The 12681-nt window shown below is 36.3% G+C and overlaps 1 protein-coding gene across 2 annotated transcripts in view; it reads left to right on the top strand.

Moving 5' to 3' along the window:
- PAK2 (p21 (RAC1) activated kinase 2) overlaps nucleotides 1-12681 on the top strand; it is a 37382-nt gene that overhangs the window by 20715 nt on the left and 3986 nt on the right. For both annotated transcript variants that reach the window (XM_026692367.2, XM_026692297.2), the window contains exons 8-14: nucleotides 774-837; nucleotides 1370-1418; nucleotides 2031-2143; nucleotides 5259-5376; nucleotides 9369-9468; nucleotides 11202-11398; nucleotides 12436-12573. In XM_026692367.2, the coding sequence (XP_026548152.1) occupies nucleotides 774-837; nucleotides 1370-1418; nucleotides 2031-2143; nucleotides 5259-5376; nucleotides 9369-9468; nucleotides 11202-11398; nucleotides 12436-12573 (779 nt within the window). The remainder of the gene's footprint in view (nucleotides 1-773; nucleotides 838-1369; nucleotides 1419-2030; nucleotides 2144-5258; nucleotides 5377-9368; nucleotides 9469-11201; nucleotides 11399-12435; nucleotides 12574-12681) is intronic.

Raw genomic sequence — 12681 nt, 5'->3', positions numbered from 1 at the left:
TAGATAAAACTTGTTTTCTGAATGTTGCATATCGTCTTAAAAATATATTTGTAAAATAACGAAGTCCAGTCAATGCTTGGTTTGGGGGCTGCACTGGACTCAAAAAAGCTTGCTAAACAATGTAAAGTAGGGAGTGCTTATGCACCTAGGTCTTTGCTTTTGCATATTGAAATAATAGAGAAAAAGAGCCTTTTTCCATAATCCATTTCCTGACACTCTGATTTCAGAACTTCATTGTTAGAAATGGCATGTTGATAATCAGAGTTACTCGGTACTGGGGAATTTTATTTTCCTTCATTTCCCAGTGACTACCCCTCCTTTCAAGATAATTTTTCTGAGTGAAATTGGGAAAATTGTGATCTATTTCCTGGGATACAGTTGTTCATTAAAAGAGATAAGGAATGGCTTTCTAATGCTTTGCTGAAAAATTGTGAGACTGCAGGTGACCTGTTGGTCGTCTGCATACATTATAAGGGATGAATTCAATAACCACTGTATTGAAGAAAGCAGAATTAGTGCTAATAAATAAAGGAGGTTGTCCTGCCTTTGAACTACCTTTGTGTTCTGGAGATAAAGAGATATATTGGTACAATTTAAAAATAGTGCTTTATGTGAAACAGGAATGTTTTCATTAAACATAGAAATTTTGAATCCAAACCATTACAAGAGAAAATATTGACTTCTAATTTAATCACAAGTCAATATTGTTTGTGTCACTGCTTTGGATCTGATACTATTTTTAGTTTACTTATACTGTTATAATTTCCTTTTAGGAACAATTGTTAGTATAGGAGATCCCAAGAAAAAATATACCAGATATGAAAAAATAGGACAGGGGTAAGTATTCATAAATACGCTATGCATAATTAATTAAATTATGTTATCTTAGCATACATATGTGTTGGTATGAGTGAAAATCAGCATATAAATCAAACCAGATATCCAACAAAATATAAACCATAAAACAATTATTAATGTGCTGTACTATATACAATTTACGTAATGAAAAAGGAAATTGTGAACAAGAATTCCAAGCAGCTTATCATTTCTTTCCTGTTTAACTTCAGAATGAGCTTTTTCTCCCTCCTGTGGAAAAGAATAGAGAGTTTATTCTAAGTCCAAATATGCAGGCTATAAATTTTGTCCAGGTGATTTTATTCTTTCTTTCCGTAAAATGAAAGCTTTAGTTTTTTCTATGTTATTTGGTGTAAGTATTGATCTTATTGTAAATTAGTTTATGATTTAATCCCACCTCATTTGTCTTTAAATACAATGATATCTTCCAGGAAATACAAAGCTTTGCCTGTTCATGCACATGCATGTTAAATACCTGAAATATTACAACTAATTGCATATTTGGTTTTCTTAGGGCTTCTGGTACCGTTTTCATTGCAATAGATGTTGCGACAGGACAGGAGGTAAGAACAGATTCAAAGCTGATATTCATTTGGATATGCTGTGGAACTCGGTGAAAATTTATAAAATACAATGAAACTTGATGAAATGGGATTTACTGCTAAATTTCTGGCTTTTTTAGAATAGCTAAGGGAGGTTTTCCAGTTCTGTTTCAGCAATAGTAATTAGAAGTAAATTATATCGCATAAAGTTATTGATTCTTAATAATTATGAGAGCAATTTAGATCAGTTCATAGCTCATGAGAAAAAGTTGGTAACTACTGTAGGTCTAGAATCTCAGGGTTCTATTAAAATTATTTTCTATTCTGACATTGTAATCTCATTGTAGTTTGACTTGTTTATCTAGAATCAGGGCTATAATCATTGACTTCAAAATGAGAAGTTTATACCTCTTTCTATTACTAATTATTTATTTTGGTTGTATTTATATGCCTATAAGGGGTATAATTTTAAGTTTATTCAGTCTATCCTCACGATGGAACCAAATGGTTAATTGTATTTAACTTAGTCTAGATTTTCCCCATTAATTTAACTTAAACATGCAGAAACCACAGATTGTATACAAATTGCCTCTATTTGAATATCAGCTTCTGATTTCTTTCTTTACTTTTCAGGTTGCTATAAAACAAATAAATCTACAGAAACAACCCAAAAAGGAGTTGATTATCAATGAAATTTTGGTAATGAAAGAGTTGAAGAACCCAAACATAGTCAATTTTCTAGACAGGTAACTAAGTACAACATGTAGCTAATGGAAAGTTAAGTTTAAGCCAGGATCAAAATTTAAAGCTTTGGCCATGTCTTATTTTGTCTGTTTTTGGATTCTTGAAATACCAATATGTTATATGTCTTAAATTATAAGCATACATAAAAATTAATATATAACTTCCTAATTCCAAATAAGAAACATTTTACTTGAGTCGTTAGTACTATTTTGCAATTATACTTGTATTTTAAAACAAGTCACCATAGTAAACGACAACAATTTTTGATAATGAAGATTTTTATGCAGTAATCATTACTTACTTTCTACAAAAGACTATTATTGCTACCATTAATACAATATAATTATTTGTGTCCTATCTTCTAGGATCACAATTTTTTCTAAAGTTGGTTACAAAGAATATAACCCATTGCAAAAAATAATATAATGTTTTAAATTATAATCTTCCTGGGCTGTGGGTGGTAATGATTAGTGGACAGAGAAGAATCCAGATTTTGTGGTGATTCTTACTTGCCTTCATTTCTGTTATTTTATTTAATAATTTTTATATGTAAGAATTACTTAATAAAATTGTGGGTATATTTGCAAGAGGATTAACACAGATATGTGACTGATAATCAGGCAGCAACTGAATGATCTGGGCACTTAACTGCCTTGACAAAAGGTACTATGAGGATTGAAGTTTCCAAGATGTAGTAAAAGTATCTGAGATCAGACAAGATCATCTTCAAAAGGTGATGTGGTACCTTCCACGTTTATGACTAGAAAATATTAAGAAATCTGTTACGATGTGAGAGAAAGATCCAAGATACATTGTGACTGATTGACTGACTGACTAATTAACTGACAAATAGATAGATAATAGTGTAATATGTATACTTGTTTCTCTCACACTGGATGTCAGAAGCTAACAGTAGAAAAGTCATTCTTGAAAGTAGATACAAAAATAGTCCATATGCTGCTAGATTGTGTCTTTGTGATACAACTACCATTGTATTTATTGCCATATTTTATTATAGTAAGAGTTTTACACAAATATTAAAATTTCCCCTTATCTGAAACCTTCTGTATACAAAAACTCTTTTTTGGATTAAAGGGACTTCTAGCTCCCTAGATTGCCAACCTCTTTTATGGTGTCAACAAGATAAGATCCAAGATGATTGACTGCCACATTCTTCAATATAGTGCAATCTGGCTAATCCTTGAATAACACTAAATTACACAGACATGTCTGTCTTATAATTTTAGTTTTAAACAAATTCCATTCTGTTTCTTAGCTCTAGACCAGGGGTGTCAAACTTGATTTTATTGAGGGCTGCATCAGAATTGTGTTTGACCTTGGGGGGCCAGGGTGGGGTGGCCAGCTCAACCTCATTCATGTCGGGGGTACCTGTGGTGGCTTGAGCACTGAGCCAGAGAAAATGGGCTCCTGAGCTCCGTTTTGGCTGTGCTGGCCTCCTGCAACCCTCTCAAGGTCCTCCCAAGCTCTGTTTTCGCTGGCAGAGGCACTGCGGGCCGGTTGTCTGCTGTTTCCACGGCAGCCCCGCCAGCCAGATCTAAGCACCCATGGGCTGGATCCAGACTGTATGCCTTTAGTTTGACACCCCTGCTCTTCAGGCATATTTTATACTGATAATAGTGGTAATAATCTGCTCCAATCCTTTAGCTTTTATATCTAACTTTCCCCCGTTGGTTTCAGTTTGTTGATTGTTTTGTTCTATACTGATCTTTGACTGAAATGTATTTATTTATTTAATTTGTGTAATTTGTATTCTGCCTTTATTATTTTTACAAATAAGTCAAGGCGGCAAATGTATCCAACAAACCATCCTCCTATTTCCCCCACAAAACAACCGAATGAGATGAATTGGGCTGAGAGAGAGTGACTGGCTCCAAGTCAAACAGCTGGAGTGAAATGCCTAAGATAAAACTTAAACTCACAGTCTCCTTTCTAGTCTGGTGCCTTAACCATTAGATCAATCTGGGTTTCTCAAAATGAACTTTGAACTGTACAGTAGAACAGTCAAGGTCATTTCTTGCATAGATAACTTGCTTTTAGTGTAGGCAAAGAAGCCTTAATTTAAAAAAAAAATCAAGCTACTTGAAGATGATAGTTAGATTCTAGCTGTGGACATTTTCAGGCTCTTGCTCCTTGTGTCAGTGTTGCACTGCAAGATCTACCCTTTTCATACATGGATATGTTGTTATGATACACAAACAGAAAGGGTGGAACTTGCATTTTGAGGGTGTAATCATGTTTTTGTCATTCTCTTTACCACCCTTTACCATTCTCTTTACCATTCTCAAGGATGCTGTTGATTCCAGTAATCCAGGCCATTCTGTGTATCAGATCCAGGGTTTATATCTTGCATCCTTTTCTCCACCTTTGTGTGATAATTGACTTTTTGTTGCTTTTCCCCCAACCCAGGATAGATAAATGCCCTGTCTAGTCTAGTGCAGATTCAGCTCTGAAAGTTGTGGGAAGAGATGGGCAAAGGAAGAGAATACTGCTACCTAGTTACAAAAAAGCATTCCAATACCTAATCTCCTCTCTTTTGTTTTATTGCTGTTTTAAATGTCTACAATCTTGCAGCTTGCGACATATGATGAAAAGCACCCATAATACAAAAATAACAATAAAAATCATAGCAGATAGTTAACTTACCTTAAAATGGGAGCATATAAGCAATTATGCGTTGCCCCAGAAAAGCTTCAACTTATAAAGACCAATAGTATCAGAGCTAGCCTAATTTCTGGTTGAAACTAGTTCACAAGCACTGGGGCATAATAAAAAGTATGTATGGCTCCTAGCCTTGGCCCTTAGTTTCCCAGTAGTGGTTTGGTGTTTTCCAAGTTGCTTATGTTGGACAAAATCATTGTGGTTGAAGGAGGTAGTCCTCCGATCTCTTTATACCAAACCTAAAGGGCTTCTATAGGTTAAAACTAGTATTTGAAACTGTATTCAGAAGCCAATAGGTAACTAATGCAGGACTTGCACAATATATAGCTCCAGTACTAATGAATTTATATTGTATATTTACTTTAGCTTCTTTTCTCAATCTAACTTCAAGCAATTGTTTCACTGGGTTGAAATTTAATGTTGATTTTCTGTCTTCAGTTACCTGGTTGGAGATGAACTTTTTGTTGTAATGGAGTATCTGGCTGGTGGATCCCTTACCGATGTAGTTACAGAGACTTGTATGGATGAGGCGCAGATTGCTGCTGTCTGTAGAGAGGTGGGTGATTAAGGGAAGAGATATGTTTAATTACAATTAATTATTTGGGAAATATAAATTATTCTATTGATTGATTGATTTCCTGAATGTAAATGCTGAGGAAACATATCTTGGATAAAAAAATAACTTCTGAATCTAGAAACTGGCTATAAATTCCATGTTAATGGGAGCAAATAATAGTGTGGATTAGTCTCTTGGACCCTAGTCTGCACTTAAGTTGTTTATCCATGCTGCAGAGTTCTAAACGGCCTTTGCCTATGATACTGGTTGAATATATAGGAAATATTTGTCTAAAAATATAAGTAGGAAAGAAAAACTTGATAAACATTCTTTCCATATCTAGTTTTCTCATTCCAAGATCTAATGTATTAATAAACACGATGATTATAAATTCAGGAACTGAACCATTTGGTAGCACTTTAGTAGCTCACCAACAATGAAAATTTTAAACTAGCTATATATCTTATTTAATTGACTTATATAACTAGCACACATTAACCAGAATCTCATGGGATACTTTGTCAAATGATTTGCTGAAAGGAAGATTTATTATCTCTAGAGCTCTCCCAAAATTTAGTTAGAAAATTACCTCATTTAAAATACAAGGAAAGATTAATCTGGCAAGATTGTTGAGGACAAATTCATACTATTGGTAATTATTGTGTTGTATTCAGGGTGCTTACAGTTTGCTCTTTTTATGAATTTCTTGGGAATCTTAATGATTTTAATAATATGCAACTCATTTGTCCTTAGAGTATTAAACTATTTACAGAAAATAGATACTCCATGACTGTGTTTCTGGCAGTCTCTAACTTCATTTTTGCTTCTTCTGCTTTTCACGGTGCCTAATGAAGTCTATTGTTTTATTGGAGAAGATTGAGACAAATAAAGAGTTTAATTACTTTTTTTTCACCTGTTAGCATTTCACCATCTTTATTGAGCAGGTGGTCCTCACACCTTTTCCATAATTCTCACTTAACAACAGTAATTGGAACCAGAATTTTGGTTGCTAAACAATGTGATGTAATATCATGTGACCACATTGCTTAGCGACGTGGCTAGTAAGTTCTAGCTGCTATTGTTAAGTGAATCCCATGCTGCTTGTCACTAAACACAATGTTATCTGGTCCCCATTTGCAACCTCCTACCAAATATTCCATTGTCTATGCTTGTTAAAAGCTGGCAGTAAAGGTCACATATATTGATCACATGATGGTGGGACACTGCAACATTGTAGACATGAATCAGTCAGTGAGTGTCTGGATTGTGATTGCATGATTGCATTTGATGCTGCAACTGTCATAAATGCAAGGACCATTTGTAAGTATCACTTGTTCAGTGCCATGCATTGTATAGCATCATCACATTCGGTCATTCCAACTTTTTAGTAAGTGTGGATGCTTTTAAGAGGTGTAATTTCTCCTTTAGAACAAGTTGTGTTCTTTAGTATGTTCTAGTTTTAAATTTAAGTTTTTAAATTTGCCGGAATCCTGACATATATTATATATAACTTTATATATAAAGTTACTCAATTAATGTCTAACATTAATAAAAGATTGATCATATCAGACAAAAGTACATGGAGATTTTATATACGGTAAATCTTTAAGCTTAGTGCTAAAAATTCACTTTTATTGTTATTTGTAAATGCTAAAAAAAAGAAGAAAATAGAGGGAAAAATAGTATTTGGTTTCTGACTTCACCTTTTATACTCCAACTAATTTATAGTATTTATGGTTTCTAAAATGCATATTTTAGACACATATATTATATATTTATAGAGTGTTCTAAATGTTTGTATTTCCCTTGATGCATGATATATATTACCGTGATTTCCTAAAATATGACCTACTCCAAAAATAAGCCCTAGTCTGGGGTTTTGGGGATGGGCCTAATATAAGCCCTACCCCAAAAATAAACCCTAGTGAGGGAGTGGACATGGCTAGCACAGGAGGCAGTCCTTCCCTACCCTGGTGACCTCATGGAGACTCTGCCCCTTAATTGCAGTCCATGGATCAGCTGAGCCAATGAGACTCACTCTTGCCAGCCCCAGCCCTGCCCATGGTGCCAAGCAACCTCGTAGCCGAGGATCCCTCTCCCGCAGCTCACCTTGTAGCTCTGGAGCAGGCGGTTTGCGCTCCACCAGACCTGGAGCTCAGGTCTTGATTGGGCTGATGCTTCAATGAGGCAGAAAGCTGTGCAGCACATTGGAATCAGCTCCCCCCTGCCTCTGTCCAGCTGCTGGACCTGCTGCTGCTGGTCTTGTGGGGTCTCATCGCTTTCCTGACTGCGCTGCTCCTGCATGGTGTGGGGCAACTTGGCCCAGATCTCCAGAGCACCTTTCCCGTTGCTGGCCTGCTATGGTCCCCTTTGCCAGCAGTCGCGCTGCCCTGTGCGAGCTCTGTGGCGGCCCTGCAGCAGGACGGAGGAGGGAGGGACACATTGCCCCTTCCTCCTTTGCATTTCAAAAGCCCATATTCCCTGGCTGCCGAGCCCCCAGCCTGTACCCCTCTCACTTGAGCAAGACGCGCAACTCAATGCAACCTGTGGAGGCCTCCCTGTTCAACCTTCTGCCACAGCTTCAGAGCAAACCTCCAACTAACCTGCGCAGGATTGCAAGACTGAAGGCTTCGAATGGAGCATTTTTGAGATGGATGTCTGTGCAGGGCTCCCAAGGAAAGGATGATCAGCAGGGAAATCCCTCCCCCCCCCCATTTTCTTGCCAATCGTCCTTTCCTTGAGGAGTCCTGCACAGACACACACCCCAAAAATGGTTTATCCGAAGCCTCTAGTCTTGCAATCCTGCGCAGGGAAGGTAGAGGCTTGCTCCAAAGCTGCGGCAGAGCATTGCACTGGGAGACCTCAGAAGGTAACATTTCCGAAATGTTAACTTTTAATGCCTCTCTCCACGTGTCTTAACACAAGAAAAGGACGATCGGCAGGAAAAGGGCAGGGGCTATAGGGAGTTCTGGGAGTTGAAATCCACAAGTCTTAAAAAACGGCTAAGTGGCTGCCCATGCTGCTGCTGGCCTTGGCGTGGGCTCTTCACCCTCTTGGCAGTGCTACTCTAGGCCGCTGTGCTGGGGTGCTGCTGCCTGGCATAGTGAAGGCTGGGGTGTGCCGACAGCTGAGCCCGTCGCAGCGGACAAGCAGATAGTGGGTCAGAGAGGGTGGGGCTAGCAGTAGCTGTGCTCCCATTCCTGTCAGCCCCCACTGCTTTCTACACGTAAAACAAAAAAAACCACCCCAAAAATAAGGCCAAGTGCTTATTTTTAAGCCAAAAAGAAAATAAGACTGGGTCTTATTTTCGGAGAAACCGGTATATAGGGAAGCCAATCCTATTTAAATTTAGTTAAACTACTGTAATGTATATATTGTATTAATTTTGCCATTTCTGCATATTCCCTGAGTTTAAATTTACTGTATTTTTATTTATATGTTCTGGGCTAATACCTAGCAAAAAGAATTGTGGTTTCATTTCAAATTTAATTTCTGAAATTGTGTAAGAATTTTTGGAAACATTGGGGTTTTTTGTGTTTTTTTATTTTTTTGCTTAAGTAAATGTCAAATACTTAAAGGCTCTGGAGGATACAGGTAATCCTCCATTAATGACTGCAATGTTTAATAACCCTTTGAAGCTGCAACCATTGCAGCCCTCCCAAGGTAATGTGATTGCATTTGTGATCATTTGCTTCTGACAAAGCAAAGCAAATGGAGAATCTGGCAGTAAAATTGAAAGTTGCAGTAGTAGCTCAATGAATATGGATAATTCCTTTAATGGCTGCAGTGGAACTGCTATAAGTTCGATGTGATTGCGTGATATTTCACTTAATGACCATATCACTTAGCAATGAAGTTGCCAGTGTCAATTATGGTCTTTAAGTGAGACTTATCTGTACTTAAATCTAGTTTAGCTATTGAGATAACTCAATTAGCCAAATATTAATTTTGAATTTGTGTAGACAATAAACCTTTCAATTATCTTCATACAGTGTTTGCAGGCACTGGAATTCCTACATGCCAACCAGGTGATTCACAGAGATATTAAAAGTGACAATGTGCTTTTGGGAATGGATGGTTCAGTTAAGCTGAGTAAGTACATGATAGCTCCAGCATTCACATTATAAAAGTAATATTAAACTGCATATCACCATTAAGTTTTCATTTTTAAGCCAGTAGGTGGCAACCTTGATTAGATAAACAATGAAATGATTCAGTCAGCCAGTCCTGTGGATGTTTCCTTCCCTTCCTATTTTAAAATGTCATCCAATGCTTCAAAAACAAGGAAGTACAAAGCTGAACAGGATTTGTGTTCAGTACAGTCATTTTAACAAATGCATTGCAATATTAATAAGCAAAAGCAGCATTTAAAACCTATCAGTCTTTTTTTTTTTATAAAATAAGAAAATATATAATTTTGACTCAGAAAATTTAAATTGAAGAGATAAGTTTAGACTATATATGTTGTCATGGTTATGGATGGTCAATGATAAGAATTCTGAACATTTTTAGTATTTTATATTGATGCATCTGAAACAAAACTTGTAGTCCAAACAATTATAGTGTTGTGGGAAAGATAAACTGCAGGTACATATTGCAGTTATAAAACTTGGAATTTGTACTATCCCTTCTGTTTGCATGTATATTTAAGAAATGTTAATGTACTAAAGTTGGTTATATGATTGAAACATGCAGTTTTTCTATGCTTTCTATGCTGCCTTTTTTTTAAAGGAATTCTTCAGGGACCATACCATTCCATTGAATTCATCAAAATTTGTTTTTAATTCTATATTACAGCTGATGTATAGATTAAGTCATGATTAAAACAGACATACCCCCAAACATGAATGAAGAAAAAATAACATATTTCTGTTGGAATATGTATTGCTTATTAACATCATCACCACTTTTATACTTTCTAACCCTTTCGTGATGTTCCTTCTCAATTGCATAAGGCTCTGTCCTTTTCAATTTGCACCTGAAACATAATATTAAAAGGTTCTTTTTTCCTAAGAATAAATCAATAGCTTGATCAAATCTGCTTGACAAGAATAATGTACTTTTTTGGAAATTTCTTTCAAAATTTGCCTATTTCCTGTCTAAATGAAATCATCATATTATTTTAATATTAGTATTTATTTTTTAAATGTGAGTGCTTCAATGTGATGTGCAAAACATTAGGAACATTCTTAATTTCAAATTAATGTTGGGTCAAGCATAATATTATAGTAAGTCTGTTGTTCCATCCTAGAGTTTTCAGGGGTCTTCACTCTCAAAATCCAGTGTTCGAAGAAGCAATGCAGGTAGTCCTCTATTTACAACAATTCATTTAGCAGTCATTCAAAGTTATAGTACCATTGAAGAAGATGACTTATGACTGGTTTTTGCACTCAGGATCATTGCAGCATCCCCACAGTCACATAATAGAAATTTTGGGACTTGACAATCAGCATGTATTTATGATGATCGCAGCATCCCAGGATTACATAATCACCATTTTGTGACCTTCCCAGCTGGCTTCCAACAAGCAAAGTCAATGGGGACACTGGATTCACATGACCATGTGATTCATTTTATAACTAATGATTTGCTTAACAACCATGGCAAAAATTGTAAAACTGGGTGTGATTCACTTAAAACCCCCCATGGTTAACAATAGGAATTCTGATCCCAGTTGTGGTTACAAGTGCAGGACTACCTGACTGAGCATAAAATAGCTCTTTGTTCAGGATAATTGGGATGATAAAGATGTCAAAAATGACTTCAGAGATATATTTAAGTCATGTTTGCTCCCCCCTCCCTTTTTTTTTCTTTTTCCTCTGCAGCTGACTTTGGGTTTTGTGCTCAGATAACTCCAGAGCAAAGCAAACGTAGTACAATGGTTGGAACACCATATTGGATGGCTCCTGAAGTGGTCACACGGAAGGCTTACGGTCCTAAGGTGGATATCTGGTCTTTAGGTATTATGGCTATTGAAATGGTTGAAGGTGAACCTCCATATCTCAATGAAAACCCTTTGAGGGTAAGTACTATAACAAAACTTATCTCACAATGCAGCAAAAAAATAAAAAACAAAACAAAACTGTATGATCCCTTACCAGGGGAAAGTTTGCATATAGTTTGCTAGTAGTAAAGCTTAGGGACATTTAGTATTATAATCTAACATAAACTAAATAGATTTTAGCCATTCTCTGAAAATGTATTCTGATTTTTATAGCACATCTCAGTCAAATTACATGAACTTTGATAAAATATTTTTTTAAAAACTGAAAAAGTTGCAGAATAGAGATGTAGAACTGTTATTATTCTCACTATCCTTTAAGAATGTTTTCTTGAATGAATGGGATGGGTTGGACAGAGGCAGAAAATTAAATGGGATCACCCATTTTATTTCTTGTTTTCTGTTTCCTGATTAAGTTGGTCATGGAGATGAGTTGGCGATTTTTAGAGAAAGTTAAGTTAAGCTGAGGCATAGAGCTTGCTTGTTATTGTGTCATACTGTCATAGATTACTAATGAGGACAGAGCTACTAGCTTACAACCCTGCCTCCCTATAACACACAAAGTGGTTTCTGCAGGTAACTCCCAAATAATATCACAACATATCACAGGCTCAGACTAATCTATTTAAAAGAATCAAGGGGAGTGGATGTGTAAAAGAATGTAATGAGTGAATGAAAGAGTTGTAGTATTCCAAGGTACTGGGTGACCTCCAAAATCCAAAATAGGGCTAGGGTCAGCTTTTAAGAAAACCAGGATTTTCTGAAATATATTAAACATGGGAAATACACGATAGAACAGGGGTATTCAACCTTGGCCACTTTAAGACTTGTGGACTTCAACTCCCAGAATTCCCCAGGCAGCATAGTATAGCTGGCTAGAGAATTCTGGGAGTTGAAGTCCACAAATCTTAATGTGGCCAAGATTGGAGACCGCTGCCATAGGAGACTACGAGACTACCAAGACTGAATAATTTTCATGTCTCTTCAAATTGTATGTGACAAAAAAAATCTTTTATCAGCTTTTGATTTATTAATGCTCAAGGTTTTTTTCTTTACAGGCATTATATTTAATAGCAACTAATGGCACCCCAGAGCTGCAGAGCCCAGAGAAGCTGACACCAATATTCCGTGACTTTTTAAATAGTTGTTTGGAAATGGATGTAGAGAAAAGAGGATCAGCCAAAGAACTACTACAGGTAAAGGAACTAAAGTGTTGTAAGTTAAGAAGAATGTTAAATATAAACAAAATACATTTCAATAAGGGGAATTTCCCAACCTGATTTCTTGGGAACAAGTACTGCTTT

The sequence above is a fragment of the Notechis scutatus genome, chromosome 4, assembly GCF_049901735.1.
Source record: "Notechis scutatus isolate UNSWTSFEM ecotype Mainland chromosome 4, rNotScu1.2, whole genome shotgun sequence".
Classification (NCBI taxonomy): Eukaryota; Metazoa; Chordata; class Lepidosauria; order Squamata; family Elapidae; genus Notechis; species Notechis scutatus.
Note: the sequence above shows the minus strand (reverse complement) of the source record. Positions and strands in the feature narration are given on the sequence as shown.